The sequence below is a fragment of the Ammodytes marinus genome (genome assembly GCF_949987685.1).
Source record: "Ammodytes marinus genome assembly, chromosome: 19".
Lineage (NCBI taxonomy): Eukaryota > Metazoa > Chordata > Actinopteri > Uranoscopiformes > Ammodytidae > Ammodytes > Ammodytes marinus.
The window spans coordinates 13050090-13066500 of record NC_137223.1 but is presented as its reverse complement, the minus strand read 5'-3'; the positions used below and the strand labels follow the sequence as shown (position 1 = coordinate 13066500).

The window sequence follows — 16411 nt, the reverse complement described above, 5'->3', positions numbered from 1 at the left end:
GCGCGAGGAGACGCTGCAGATGATTTCCCCTGACATCAACCCTGAATGTCTCCGCTCTTACTTTGCAACAAAAAAAAAAAAAGAAAAAAAAAGAAAACGGATTTATGTGCTGATACATTGACTTTTCACAGCCTTTTGTGGTTAAAATCAGACCTCAAACAACAACAGCAACAACAAAAAGAAAGATGCTTGAGGATGTAAATAAATCTCTTGGTGTATTGTGCACTCGCATTTGTTGCTCTGTTTGTCTGCTATTTAATTGCCACCCCGTTGTGCCCTAAATACCCTGAACTGGGATATTGTGTTCTTTATCATGTGACCCCTCAAAGAATAAAACACGCTTAATAACCAATCAACAGATGCACAGTCTGCCACCAGAGACAAAACGTTTAGTGAGCAAACCTAATTAGAATATGCAAATCACATGGTGGGTTTTATGGGACGTTAGAGGCTCGAGCATGCTAACGGATCAATCAGTTTGCTGTGCTCCTAATTACAAGATGAAATTATTAATTAACTGATAGAGCAATTGGTCAATGTGTGTTTATTAATGCATCTTTTAATTTGATCCCTTTTTTCTTGCTCGTGTTTTATGTTTTGTTTTTTATGAATGAATTCATGATTAGGTTTTTATTGACCTATTTATTGCAAAATACTAAATAGGCTATGGAAAGCAGGGTGAAGAAAAAAATGTGGATTTTACAGTTACTGAGCTGCAATGAGGTTTAATCAGATTATTCATATTTTCAATAGCATATGCACTTTGTCTTGTTTATTTTTAAATTAACGATTGAGCTCAAATAATAGCCTAATAATGACGCCTTTAAGGATACCTATTCATATTACAAATACAACCTAAACACAAATACAGTCAGCAACTTTTTTGGTTTTAAGTATTTCTGGCGTGGATTTTTTTTTTAAAGATGTTACTCGACTTGGGGGATTCATCTGGATTCATTTGATCTGTGAAGAACCGGATCAGATGATAAGCAACAGAAACATGAAGAGTAACTGTGAAAGTATGAGTTTCAACAAAACACTCTCTCTCCTCCTTTCTCATAGTGCAGCGACAAAACAGACCATTTTAAATTTGGTTCTTTTGTGCGCTGAACTGACATAAATAAGGCGATGATCCAATTATGTAGGAATTATTAGTGGCCTATCGCCACCACCTATGATTCCATGATTTATTGGCTAAATTTCGTAGCCTACAGACATCCACATCTTCAACAATTTCCTGGCAAAAAAGAAAATATTCCAGTTATACTGTCACATTGAATTACCAGAAAGTCTGCTTTAATGAAGCTTCACGGAGCTGATGCAAACTTCAGTGTGGGGCCTCTCCCCTCCTGTGATTGGCTGCCGCCTGTTGCCTGTTGGATAAAAAGCGCAGCAGAGAGTCGGCCGGGGAGATAAAGACGCTGCATCACAGCGCTGATTGCATCAGGGACATTGTTTTTTTTGTGGAGGGAGTAGAAACAAAAAGTGGACCCTCGTCGACATGACAGGGAAGGAGGGAGTTGTGCTTTCAGACACTGAGAATACACAGAAATCAGCCTCACACACCAGCGTTAACCACGGGGGGTCCCAGCAGCAGCCGCCTCCGGTGTGGAAGATGGCCCCCACGGTGCACCGGCGCACCGGCTTCGGGATCCAGGAGCTGCTCGGCCTCAACAAGGAGCCGCCGGCGGCACCGAGGCGGCCGCTGGAGGCTCTACCGCACAGGGCGCACGTCCTGGCCGCCAGGTCGGCCCTCGGACACGGGGGTTTCGGGGTCGGAATGGGTTTCCTTGGACCGGAGGGAATACACTCGTTTTACAGCAAGCCGGCCTTTCTGGAGGTGCTGCAAGAGGCGCATAATGTGCACCTGCAGCCGCTGCACAGGCCGACGCACATGGACACGCAGATGGATACACAGCACTCCGCCAGCTCCGGTGAGTGTTTCACACCAACCACTGCAGGGCCGTGAGACACAGGGAGAGGAGAAGAATAGTTTTATGTTTCATGTGTCGAAGCCGTCGCGGCCTGTAGCTGAAGAAGAGTCAAATTCACATTAGAATTAAAAGGATGTCGGAATGTTTTTTTTATATATATTTCAAAATGCATCTTTATAAAAGATCTGGTGTAAAGAGTTTAAAGTGCTGAGGTCTTTATTTATTTACACTAAATTCAGTGTATTTTATTAGTAGGCCTAAGCTGTTTTAGAATTTTCTACCGAATACTGAATGAGAATCCTTTACATTTAAAATACCAGGATTATTCTTTTCTACCAATGTGTGTATATTATCCAATTATTATTATTATTATTATTATTATTATTATTATTATTATTATTATTATTATTATTATTATTATTATTATTATTATTATTATTATTATTATTATTATTATTATTATTATTATTATTATTATTATTATTATTATTATTATTAATGTATCACTGATGTGTCTCCTCACAGATTCGGATGACATGAGTCTCTCCTCCGGTGAACAAAAGTTCTCAAAATCCTCAATGAGTCAGAGCAAGAAAAGAAAGAAAAGACGACACAGGTAAAAACTCAACAAATAGAAGGACTATCGAACGATGTTTGTTTTTTTGTTATTTGTATGTGAAGTGCCGGTTGATATAGACAGATGGCCTTATTAGGCCTTTTTTGCAGTGAAATCAATGTGTGCTATTTTCGTTTGGTGTCATCGATGATAAAACCACAACCAAAAAGGAAAATAATTATTCATTTTCAGTAATACAACTTGTTTTGTGCGTGTGATATGGTTTTATATTTAATACACTATTGACCTTAAATTCATCAGAACTATTCTACATAAAATCATCACTCTCTGTGCTGCCTTTTAAAGGCACACGGTTGATCAATTTTTCGTTGGAACATTAATGAATAGCCTGTGTGAGGAATTTTTTGTTGTTGTATTAATTGGGTTTTTATTTATTTTATCTACATTTCTCCTAAATGTTCGTTTGGACGTTTGGTTTGAATGTATTTCAGTTGTAGACACATTCTTTAAATTACACTAAACTGAACAAATCTAAAAGTATTAAATTAGTGTATGAAAAAAAGAATCCAAATTATAAATGGGTATTAATTTTCACACGTTCTCTTTTGTTTTATTTGCAGAACCATTTTCACTTCTAACCAGCTGGAGGAGCTGGAGAAAGCTTTTAATGAAGCTCACTATCCAGACGTGTATGCCCGAGAAATGCTCTCCATGAAGACTGAGCTGCCAGAAGACAGAATACAGGTGTGTACTGTTATAATCTGTGGAGGATGCAGAAATGACCTGTTATGATATTAAATATATAGATGCCTTCATTTTGTTATTGCTTCGACAGGGGGAATAAGAATTTTTTCACATTTAGATTTATTTCAAATGAGTGTATTCAGTCAAATAGTTCAGATATTTCCTGCAATGGAAAGTTCTTTAACTTAAACAGAAGACACAATTGACTTGCAATCACAGTACCAGAAATGTTGGCTATATGGTGAAGCAGGTGGATATTTAAACAAAGAAATAGATATATTCATACAGGTAGAGCCAGCTGCTACATCATCATTTTGGATGACAATGGATTATGCTTTCACATTAGCAGCCAATTCACCCTCTCAGTGTAATTAGTTAATTGAGGGGAACTTTGCACCTCTTTCCCCTGCGAGAGGGACGGGCCGCAGCCCTGAAATGAAACGATAACTACATAGAAATTAATTAGCGCAGGTCAGCGGCTGAGTGAGAGGCTCTGCCTGGCTGCTGTGAGCATTTTAATTTCCCGTGATATTTGAAGGCCTGTCTCCCTTCGATCGGGCCTGGAAATTAACTTATTTTTCAATCAGCCTCTCCGCCCCCAGGGTCACCTCTCTCAGGAAGCACTCACACACACACACACACACACACACACACACACACACACACACACACACACACACACACACACACACACACACACACACACACACACACACACACACACTCACCGTCGGCGTCAAAAAGCATGATTGCTCATCCGAGGCCCATCTTTTTATGAGATGGAGGTTATCATCAGATCTACCTGAATAGATTTCCAGTCTCGGCTTTCGTTTTTTAATTCCAGGCCGGCGAAGCGCGCGTGCGCGCACACGCGCACACACACACACACACACACACACACACACACGATCTCATCCTGCCTCTTCTGCCATGTTAGAAGGCTCATTTCTTCACTGTTTTCCTCATCCATATTCACAAGCTCGCTGAGGTCTGGCTAGGTGGAAATCAATTTAGGCACTTGAGAAGCCAGAAGGAGAATAATGCACGGGCTCTCTCTCTCTCTCTCTCTCACACACACACACACACACACACACACACACACACACACACACACACACACACACACACACACACACTAAGGACAGAGGATAACATATTGTATAAAGGGAGAAATGGGAGAATTTAAAAAATAATAATTTAACAATGAATTGTTTGTACAGGTGGTACAAAATCAATTTAATGCCACACAATTACATTCTGACTCCATAATGAACCTCTATAGGTATGTGCATAAACAAACACTCAAGACCAGTAGAAATGTGCTCCTGGAATCAATCTTGATCATAAAGGGTTTTTTTTTTTTTTTGGTCCTCCAGCAGATGTTATCGTTCCACTTAAAATTGTAATTATTACCCACAAAATAAAAAAGGTTCTTGCTTTGATACAGCACAAAGAGACAAAGGAAGAGTCAACAAAGCTAGCAGTCCTCCTGGGTGGTTTTAAAATGTGTTAAAAATGTCCTTCAGAATTGTTTTTATGAAAATACTCTGCTTTGACATTATACAGTAATATTTTTTTCCACTCTTCTCAGCAGAAGAGAATGAAAAACGGCCTTCTGGTGTCAAACTCCTGCATAATTTGACACAGTGAACTCAAACATTCCAGTAAAGTTGCAATAAGCAAAACAGATATTTAACTAAGAAGGGGACCTAAAAATAATTTGGCTTAGGTTCAGTCAAAATTATAAATAATAAATCATCATTATTGACAATAGTGACATGATTTTCTGTAATGCAAAGTGAACCTATAACTCAGACCTTCATCTCTCCAGGTGTGGTTCCAGAACCGCAGGGCCAAGTGGAGGAAGAGGGAGAAGTGTTGGGGTCGCAGCAGCGTGATGGCTGAGTACGGCCTGTATGGAGCCATGGTCCGTCACTCCATCCCACTGCCAGAGTCCATCCTCAAGTCAGCCAAGGAGGGCGTCACAGACTCTTATGCTCCCTGGTTACTAGGTAAGGAGTATGTTTGTGACATTGGGGAAAGCATGGCTTTTTTTCACACATGACATTTTTGACAGGTCAAAGTATAGGAAAAACACAGGTGTATACACCTTAACTAATGATGGCTGAATGCTTTTTAGCCGCTTGAGTTCAGGGTCCTATTCATCAACTTTTATTATTAGACTCAAGGTCCATTTAAAAAACATACAATACAAGAAATAGACAACACACACATAAATAAAAATAAAAACATACTTGTCGCATACTGTCAAAAGTGTCACACTGCTTTGACTTACAGCAAAGCTTTAATGGAACAGAGCCATCATAAATGTTTTTAGTCAACATGCAACATGTCTGCTGTGAAAAAGGCCTGGATTTCCACAAATGTTTGACCTTTTACCTGGATCTCTCTGAGCAAAATCCCAGATTGAGCTGGCATCCCCCTCAGCCAACTCTGCAAAAACTTTGTATTATACGTTAGCCTGCAAGTGAAACGTCACAACCTGATAATTGTTTGGGGCAGAAGTGCTGTAAGAACTGCTCCTAACGGTTCTGTTACAAGTAACCCTTTTACTAATACATCAATGTATTCTTAAAGTACCAAAAGCAAGAGCATTCATTATGCATTATGGCTCATTTGAGAATAATGTGTATTCAATTATAATTATTTATGCATATTTTATTTGCTGGGTAGTTTGTGAATTACCCGCATGTGGATTAATTAAGGTTAATTTCAACCTACTATAACAAATCCTTTGTTGATTATATTTTGTATTATTAACCCAAATCTGCAAAGACACTCATAACTAAAGTAAAGAGTAAAAGGAGTAAAAAGTATAATATTTGACAGTGAAATGTAAGAGGCAGTAGGTAGGATATGATAATGCAGAAAATGGAAATACTTCAGTATCACCTCTTGATTTTACAGTATAATGAGCTTAGTGTTTAACTAAAACAACACACTAATTGATATTTATACAGATACAATATCGTCAGTTTGGCTGACAGGGTTGGGCACTTAATCAAAAGCTGCCTCATCCAGACAGTCTTCTGTCTGACACAGATAAAGTGGGTTCAGTCACCGTTAGCCCATATTTTAGTTGCAAACTGAGAGCTTGCTCTGTATCTCCAAATAAAACCTTGCTTGTTATGCACATTTTTCTAAATGACTTGTGTCATTGTGTTTGGAAAGGCCGCTGAGATGTATGTTGACAACAGGAAGTTGGGAGCTAACCCTGACTCATGTCAGGAGCCAATAAAAGTGTCAGCGTGTCAATAAAAGGCAGCAGTCGATACGGTGATAATCCCACTTAATCAGGACAGATTAGGCCGAACTCCTCTCTCGCATCGTGTCAATTGATTTGTTTAAATCAAATAGGTGACTCTTGAATAAGAGGTCCTCTCTATCAATCTATTTTTCCCCTTCGCTTTGTATTCACTTTCACACTTTATTTCAATGTCAAACACCTCAGTACATACCAAATGTCACACTCAATGAGCAGGGAATCGGTGCTCTTTCTAAGTGAGAAATTGGCTCAATACATCAAACCTCACCAGTAAACACTCAAGACAAGACACTGGCACAGAAAAAGATATACTTAAACAGTATCTTATAATAATGTCCTGTTGTTCCTCCCCTTCAGGTATGCACAAGAAGTCTGTGGAAACCCCGCACACATCTCCTGGTAAACCCAGCAGCCTCTCACCTCCTCCACCACCACCAGCGGTACCAGCACCACAGGAGAACCCAGAGGACACAGTCATGGAGGAAGAGAAGGAGAAACGGATGAAAGACACTAGCTCACTCATTTCCAAAGAGGAACTGAGGGAGAACAGTATCGCTGCGCTGCGAGCCAAGGCGCAGGAGCACAGTGCCAAGATGCTCGGGACAGTTCCAGACAGAGCAAACGGAAACGAAACGCACAAAGAGAAGGCCGAGGACAAGGTGACGGAGCAGGAGGCAGCAAAGATGGAGAAGAGCGACTGAAAAGAGCTGTAGGATATATATGGACTGCTGGCGGAAAGCAGAGTGGAGTTTGTGAGATGGAGCTTGTGAGATGTTTCACAGAGGCAGAAGTCTCCTCTCATTGGTTGAGTTGAACCTCTGTGCATGTGGAGCCACCAACAGGTTTTGTTAGACAAACGTGCAGATCAAATATTAGAATCATGAAGGTAAATACATGAGGAATGATTTTACCTTTCTGGTAACTTCTGGTCCTTTGGCTCCCAACGATTGAGAATTTGTTTTGTTCCTCGCCGCTTTTAGAAAAATATCTGTACAGCTATCTCCCATCTGAACACCATGTACCTTTTCATGTGACCTCCTGTAGAAAAAGACTCAAAGGAGGCTTATAAGCCCTGAAATGTTTCCCCTCACATTCACTGCAGATGTTTTGATACAAAGCTGCATTAAAAATATATATATATATTTATTTTCTTCATAATAGATTGTTAACATGGCAGCTACGTTATGTGTGTGGATAGAGATGGTTTGGGAGGCGAGCTTCCTTCCTTCCTTTTTTTTTAAATATGAAACCTCTTAAACAAGACATGATGGACCTCGCCCCATCTACTACAGAAGAGATGACTGGGGATTTACCTCAGGTTACAAGCCTGTATCTTTTTTTTTTCAACTGTTGCAACATTTGTGATGTACATAGTGAAAATAATGTCCAATAGCTAACACTGAACCATTATGTACAGCTAACCTTCATTATCTGTGTTTGTCTCTGTATAAATGTGACCGTAGACTAATTAAAAAATAATATTTAAGGAAAAGGAGTTTTATTGGTTGTTACTTCTCATGGAAATGTGAGCTGCTTCACTGTGCAAAATTCACTGTTTCAGACCAGTAGTAGGCCATATAGGCCTACTTGAGAGCATGATTTAGTATCAAAACCATTTTTTTAGACGATCCTGTGCACAGAACTTTAAGTTTTTTAAATGTTGTATAGCCTATTCATTAATTGTGGATCTTTTGAGGTACCAGGAGTAGCTCTAGTTTAATTGAAAACAAATATATGTTAAGGTCTGAAAATATGCATTTAAACAAGAAGATGCTGCCTGTTGCTCAAAGAGAAGCATTCCTTTTCTTTTGCAACTCGTTGTTGAAATCCAGCCTGTCCTTGAATGTCCTTATAGCCTTCTTTCTCAAGAGTCGGCTCATAGTGCTACCGCCCTTTAACGCACCACTCCTCCAGCAGCCCTTCCTCGAGGGAAGTTTACAAGTTTTTTTCCCTGCACTCAACTTGAACTGCGTAACTCCCAACATTGCTTAAACGCTGGATTTCCTGAGACGGAAATGATTTGCAAACTTGGTTTCGCTTAGAGCAGAAAAACTTTCACTGTCACGATGTGGCTTCCTGGCGGGTGCACGGCCAAGTGCTTCGTTTCTTTCTTCAACCGTCGACTTTTGAGATCTTCCTCTTACCGCGGGAGATGCGACATAGCGGCGTTCATGCCGGAGGCTGCGGGCTTTGAAGCGGTGAAGGACCGCGCAGCACTGCAGGAATTCTCCGTATCAAACAGCGAGAGCTTCTGGGCCGCTGTGGCGCGCCAGAGGCTGAGCTGGATCAGACCCTTCCACACTGTCCAGGACTGTGACCTGAGCCAGGGCAAGATTAAGTGGTTTGAGGGAGGAAAGCTGAATGTGTCTGGTGAGATTATGTTCGCTTTTAATTAGAAAACGAGCAGTAGGCCTAATTGGATTTATGGAAATAGATCTGGTGTTTACTGATTCATTCAGTCAAGTGATCGGGAGCAGTAGTCTTGTCTGTGGATTTGTTTTGTTCCTTGACAGCAGAGCCGGCCCAAGCCTTCAGGGGGCCCTAAGAGAAATATGATTAGGGGGCCTCTCTCCAATGTTAGCGCTGCTGAAACTATAGATCTTTGTTCAATATCATTCACACACCCAGTGTTTTCCGCTAGTGCCTCACTGTGCGGCTGTGCGAAAATATTAGACAGCCAAGATTCAGACCCTCCTAGGGGGGTCCGGGGGTATGCCCCCCGGGAGATTTGTTTAACCTTTTTAAAGTGAAATGCATGAATCTGGTGCACTTTGAGAGGAAAATTAAGAGGCTAAATCTGAGAAATTTTGTGTGAACAAATAATTTGGAGACACTGGGTCAGATGAATTAGAAGCTATTGAAGAAGGACACATGGATTTTCCATAAAAATATTAATATAAAATAAAATATTATGGGTTGGGCTTGGAGCTCTTTTTCTTTTACGGGACATATTTCTCTGTAATATAGTGAATGCATTTAAATGCAGTGTGAGGAACGAAGCAGAAGAACTCTGTTGTCCAGCTACTGTATCTTTTTTTCCACAGACAAGGCTGACATAGGCTATAGACTATACACAGTGCATGGGCAACTGAGGGCAGCCCCATTTCCAATTGTTTTTAAATAAACTCAATACACACTGTGCATGGATGTGAACGTGACATGATCAGATAATTTCGGATTTCCTCCCAGATGAACTGATTACATTTTTAGGCTATTAATTATCTAGACCAAAACATTTTATTAATTTTTTTTGTATGATAACTCACATTTGCATAGTATGATGTTAATATCAAACACACAAACTAAAAAAAAAAATATATATTTTTTTTAGGGGGCCCCCCAGGCAGTCGGGGGCCCTAAGCGGCCGCTTAGTTCGCTTATGCCTCGGGCCGGCTCTGCTTGACAGTCATGTTTTTCATGATGCCTTTCGAGGATCACTTCTAAAACAAAACACCTCCAAAGACAGCGAAGGCATCATCATCATTACGCCAAATGGCCCATTTCAACATGTAGAATACCTTGAACGCACCATGCAAATGCAGTGATGATTAATGCAGACCATGTGATTTAAAAATAAAAATAAAATGTTTTATCTGTGTGTGTTTTTGTTGTTGTTGCCTATTCTGGCCTATGCAGTAAACTGCCTGGACCGCCATGTACACACTTGTCCAGAGAGGGTGGCCCTGATCTGGGAGAGAGACGAACCGGGGTCAGAGGTCAAGGTCACCTACAGGTTAGCATCGTTGGCTTAAGAGTTTTTGTGTGTGTGTGTGTGTGTGTGTGTGTGTGTGTGTGTGTGTGTGTGTGTGTGTGTGTGTGTGTGTGTGTGTGTGTGTGTGTGTGAGTTCCTCCTTTTGTCAGATGAAGTAAAGTACATTGATAATTCTTTACAGGGAGTTACTGGAGATGACTTGTCGCCTAGGCAACCTGTTAAGGCGGCGTGGCGTGAAGAAGGGGGACTGTGTTACCATCTACATGCCTCCCTGCCCGCTGGCGGTGGCGTCCATGTTGGCCTGTGCCCGCATCGGTGCAGCACACAATGTGGTGTTTGCAGGGTTCAGTGCTGAGGCCCTAGCAGGCCGAATCAGAGACGGTGAGACTGCGTGACACATTTCCACTATAGTCTACATATAAAAGCTGCACTGTCACATCAATACTTTTTACATTTTGATTTATTCAATGGATTGACAGAAGAACTCACAAAGAGGTTTCAGCCGACTCGGCTTTACGGATAATTTTATCATAATTTTTCGGCTGATTGTTTATGTTCTAAAGCTTCCACCTTTACTGGTTGGTTTAATCTCACTGTTGTTGTCAACATTAACCCAGTCTACAGCACCAAATGAAAGACAAACAAAAGTTAACGTCTACAGCTGGTGGATAGCCTATTGCAGCTTTAAGCAGCCAAGGAGCCCAATATTTTATAAAGATTTCAAAAAGGGAGCTAAAAGGAGCGTGATTATTGAATTTATTCTCATCAGATGGACAGAAACACAACTAGCAAGAATTGGTGATAACTTGCTACTATTTTAGCCATTACAACTTAATAGTTTAAAGTTGTAATGTTAAAGGTTGGTTATAAGTCAATGTTGTGGCTTCGACTTTGACTACAAGGCCCCCAGGTGACCAAAAATCAATTGATGCTGCTTTAAAAAGAGTTTAAACATGCACGTCATGGAAAACACAAACCAATCCTAACAAAGATATATTCAATTGCTGTCGGTCACAATTAACAGCCACAGTGTCACACAGAAGGGTAAGGTGGCAGCAAGAATGCAGTTAATTCCCCCAACAAAAAATAACTGGAAAATCAAACCCCACCTCAGCAGTCTGACTTCATACAGTATATACTATGCCATTTCCAGCGCAGTCCAGCACCGTCATCACTGTGAACCAGGGCGTCCGAGGGGGGAAGGTCACAGAGCTCAAGAAGACGGTGGATGCTGCCGTTCAGAGCTGCCCCGAGGTGCGGCAGGTGTTTGTTGCTATGAGAACAGAGAATCCTGTCGCCATGACAGCCATAGATGTCGCCATGGAGGAGGTGAGAGAGCAGAAAGCCAATCAGAACTTGATTGAAATATGAATGTGTAATTTATTTATTTATTTATTTATTATTCTTTCGGACAATTCCACACAATACACAATTTTCTCTTGCAAATATTCATACATCATACTTTGTGTTGTCCGAAGGGAGACGGAAGAAGCCAAAGGCGGAAGAAGCCAAAGGCTTGTCAAGTCCTGCCCCCTTCCTCAGTCGCTTTACTGAGGAAGCGTGCATGTGATATACCGTATCTTAATTCGTAGAGGCCGTTTACAATGTTAGTTTCTCTTATTGCATATAAGACAAATAGATTTGATTTGTTGCACCCTACCCTTCTCTGCCATTCAACAAGAAATAATGTATCAACAAGAAACAACCATAAAAAGTTATATTGGGGTTCAATTACTTTGCTGTGGTTACTAGATTTTTAAACAAGTAATCTTTCAAACATACGATACTGTGCAGGAGATGCTGAAGGAGGATGTGCTGTGTGAGCCGGCTGCCATGGACAGTGAGGACGTCCTCTTCCTGCTTTATACGTCAGGCAGCACGGGAAAGCCCAAAGGACTGGTCCACACTCAGGCTGGATACCTGCTGTATGCCGCACTCACACACAGGGTAAACATCTAACATGACATTGTCATTGATCTCTTACTTTTTGTTGTGTATAGTAACTTTATGTCAGTGAAGCACGAGCAATACGTGATAAATAATCCCAGGTCTGACCATCTGTAAAGGGAATCTGGTGCTCTAATTTTAGGATCGTAATTAAGTGAGTTGAAGGTATATTAATGACCAGATTTACAGCTTAAATGGGGGATTGAAGAGGAGAACAGGAAACAAAATACTGTATTTTTAAAAATGTTATTGTCCAATCAATCTTCCCTCTCATCAACAGTATGTCTTCAGCTACCATGATGGAGATGTGTTTGGCTGCGTGGCGGACATTGGTTGGATAACGGGACACAGTTACACTGTGTACGGGCCCCTTGCTAATGGAGGAACAACTGTCCTGTTTGAAAGCACTCCCATTTACCCTGACCCAGGTATGAACGTCCGCAAGTGAATCAATTTATAAGATTGATTTACAAATTCATAATAAATGAATCACCAAAACATAAACATAAAAAAAGCTTTTTTTGATGGTCCTTCAATTTGTCATATATTCACCTCTGGGTGTTTAAGCTCTAATGGCATTATTACAATGACATTTGTATGTATTTTGAAAATAAAATTAGATTTGCAATACTTTCGGAGAGAGTTCTGCGTGCTTCTGTCATTGTCTATGAATAACTGTTTACAGTTCAACTTGGCCTTATCCTCCACACTAAAATTAGAACTTCTGTATACTGTACATAGGAGTCAGGTGGACACAAACAGTCAGTGCGTTTCCATTGCACAACTAGATTGGATTAAGACATATACCGAACTAGACACTCGAACGGACCGTGTCACTTGTCTGACTATACATGGCCTTTCAGGAATCGGATAAATGTCCGATGCATGGCTGTCTCCACTATGCTAGGTGGCGCTGTAGCCCTTTCAACAAGTGGTTATAGAGCAACGTCCGGTTCCCTTCCGGGAATAACCCTACTATTTTTTACGTCGTCTCCTTCCACTTCCTTGTGAAATCCTCCACAGGGATTCTCGAGCAAGCGCAGAACAAGAACTCCGATATGCGATATCCGATCCCTGTATACATGCAGAGAGAATGCCGACTATAAACGAGTTATCTAGGTGTTCTTATCCGAATTCGCTTGTCCGTTATTGTGCGAAGTAGATCGGATAAAGGTGTTTACATGCTTTTCACAAGTCCTGTTGAAGTCTTATTTGTTTATTTACCCGATTATGAGTCTGCATGTAAACGCACTGAGCGTTACTCTCAAGGAGGAACTGTTAACCACAACACTGGAAATGACTTAAGTTTTCAGGCTAAAGCTTCAGTCTAAGCTCCAACTTCTGATTTGACGTATTCAGTATCATGTCAGTCATGGTGGTGTGTTTATTTGGACTGTGCTAACCTTAAGTGTTTTGTTCACAGGAAGGTACTGGGAAATGGTTCAGAGACTTAAGATCAACCAGTTTTACGGAGCTCCCACTGCTATCCGTCTGCTGCTCAAGTACGGAGACGAGTGGGTGCACAAGTACGACCGTTCCACCCTCAAAACTCTCGGCTCTGGTACGCCAAACACGATGCTTATATAGTGTCGGGGAAATTCTATGTTTCCGACATTCTGTAATAGAAGACTCAACTCACAGAGAATTTAAGAATTGAATTACATTATACAATAAGACAAACAACAGAGTGCATAGTGTAAAGATTCAAACCTACACGGTCAGCCCCCGATGGGACTGACCATATCTTTTGGTCAGACAGAGTATTTAAGGCCCCCTTCTCAGGGGTGTCAACTAACAGATGGTTAATAGAGTAAACAGGTCTCAACAACTGTTTTTTCAGCTTATTCTCAGAGGAAAAGCACATGTGTTAAACTGATGTGATAAGCATATGAAAAACCTGATCAAAACTATAGTTACAAATAAATGTGCCCTCACATATAGGTACTATAATGTGCACAAGAGCTGCACCTTTAAAGGACAGTTATGTTTTTTATTTTTTGCAATCTGGTTCTCAAATAACCTCCCAGTTCAGTTACAGCCTACCAAATCACCCATTCATAAAAGCTGATGTAACTGGTATTTAAGTGCAGCGGATTGCTGACAAATGGCTGTGATGTCATTATGTCAGCTCACTATCACAGTTGTGGTCTGACTTTGCAGTGACTGTGGCTTTAAAACAACTGCACTCTGACGGCTGACAGTGCTTCTGTTGTGTACCAGAGTTTTAACAGACAAATTCCTTTGCTCTAAACACACATACACGTGTTACATATTTTCGGATTTTGAAAGTCAAACCTGGCTGGTATGGAACATGCCTTAGTGATTTATAGTGCCCACAGCAAAGTGCACACACACACACACACACACACACACACACACACACACACACACACACACACACACACACACACACACACACACACACACACACACACACACTTGTCCCTGTGAAACATGAGCCGTATGGTTTAAAACAAAAAGCTGAACGTTAAGAATGCAAATCCTCCTTCTGACCAACAAATGTGTCTTTCTTTACAGAAACACACTTTCTTGTTGACCCGTTTTGTCTACATCAAATCATGATTTTTCTTTGTGAAACATTTCAAAGATGCATAGAACTGAAAGAATTACACAATATAAAATGTGTGACTGCATTACATGATTCAAGCTTTTCTTGTCTGTGTGCAGTGGGTGAGCCCATCAACACTGAAGCTTGGGAGTGGTACAACAGAGTGGTTGGGGAGGAACGCTGCCCTGTGGTGGACACCTGGTGGCAAACAGGTAAGCATGAATTCATTGAAATGTGAAATATATTAGCCAGGGAGTCTACCGCCATGCAGGTAAAGCATTTAGTCTGTGCTCAATGTCATGGCAATTCATCAAATAGTTATGGAGATATTTCAGTCTGGACCAAAGCGGTGGACCAACATTGCCGTCACTAGAGCTACATATGAACAACATGGCTAAAAGCAAATTGACAGAAAAATGGTTCACCAATTTGAGCAACCATATCAGCCTACTGTTTAAAGTACAGAAGCTGAGATCAGCCATGCTTGTCATTAATTTTATCTTTTGATAACGGTTTGTGTAGCACATTATCTCTAGAAGACAAAAGGCCGCTTCTAGATCACAAGTTAATTCAACTTAAAATTTAATTTCTCATGATAACAAGATCATTATAGGGAACTCAAATAATATTATAAGTAATGAGAAGAAACAACCTTTTCTCAAGATCACAAGCCGTTCTGGGCTACCATATAAAAAGCCAATATTCAAACCACAGTGTTAGTTCAACAATTGGTTAGACTAAACGTAAGTCTTGCTTTATTTGATTAATTTATGTTAAAACAGGATAATGATTGTTTTGGCTTTATGCTGAGCAAGCATTTTCTCACCTTTATCAAACGCTGTGTTGCATGTTTTAGATTGTGCTGCCAACTTAACCAAATCTTTATTATTTTGCCCAGGCTGAACTTGTGAGTCTTACAGAAGCATTTTATTGCTCGTTATCACGGTCACAGTCCGCCCACAAAGTGAAGTTCAGTTTCACAGACTCTCCTCAAACAAAGCCACGTCTGCTGGCTCTGAAACAACCCCTCAGTCTGTCTTAAAGGGGAGAGCTCCCAACAGTAACAGTGTTACATAACATCATAGTGGGGGTCCCGAGTGCATGGACATAGACACGTATAGTACACACTATCACATACACACATGCATAAAACAGACCAATGTTTCTTTCCTCCCCCTTCTGGACTCCTCATTGTAACCAGATGTTTTTCCTTATAGAGTAGAACACATCATTTGGGGGGGAGCAGCAACAGGAAACAGAGGCTTGAACTAAGTCTGAACTTAGTCAACCTTTTGTTCTTAATGTTGAATAATAGCAGTCAATATTGAGACCGAACATCATGCCGGTGGGAATAGTTTCCTCAGTTTCTTTTTTGTGAAAACTCCTCACAAGCCAGTTGAAGTTTGGATACGTGTTAACTGCAGAAAGCTGATAACAATTGTAACTTACAAACTAGCCACGTCACTGCATGGTTTGCAGTCATCTGGAGAGACTCTCACGTCTCTCTCTCTCTCTCTCTCTCTCTCTCTCTCTCTCTCTCTCTCTCTCTCTCTCTCTCTCTCTCTCTCTCTCTCTCTCTCTCTCTCTCGTAGAGTGCAGGTTATTCCCTGACCTTCTCTCAAACACTCACACAATGTGAATG

At 40.8% G+C, this 16411-nt stretch overlaps 2 protein-coding genes across 2 annotated transcripts in view; both read left to right on the top strand.

Moving 5' to 3' along the window:
* Positions 1–1501: 1501 nt before the first annotated feature.
* Positions 1502–7242, top strand: LOC307266284 (visual system homeobox 2-like; the record flags this gene model as incomplete). The annotated part of the gene is made up of 5 exons (XM_080048261.1): positions 1502–1934; positions 2460–2550; positions 3132–3255; positions 5087–5267; positions 6899–7242. The coding sequence occupies 5 exons, from the start codon at positions 1502–1504 to the stop codon at positions 7240–7242; spliced, it is 1173 nt and encodes a 390-aa protein (XP_079904387.1).
* A 1263-nt stretch (positions 7243–8505) lies between these two features.
* The window catches only part of acss1 (acyl-CoA synthetase short chain family member 1), a 20275-nt gene continuing 12369 nt past the window's right edge, over positions 8506–16411 (top strand). The window contains exons 1-8 of the mRNA XM_080047883.1: positions 8506–8911; positions 10178–10274; positions 10435–10634; positions 11407–11582; positions 12048–12200; positions 12481–12628; positions 13624–13761; positions 14889–14981. Of these exons, the coding sequence (XP_079904009.1) occupies positions 8608–8911; positions 10178–10274; positions 10435–10634; positions 11407–11582; positions 12048–12200; positions 12481–12628; positions 13624–13761; positions 14889–14981 (1309 nt within the window). The 5' untranslated portion in view covers positions 8506–8607. The remainder of the gene's footprint in view (positions 8912–10177; positions 10275–10434; positions 10635–11406; positions 11583–12047; positions 12201–12480; positions 12629–13623; positions 13762–14888; positions 14982–16411) is intronic.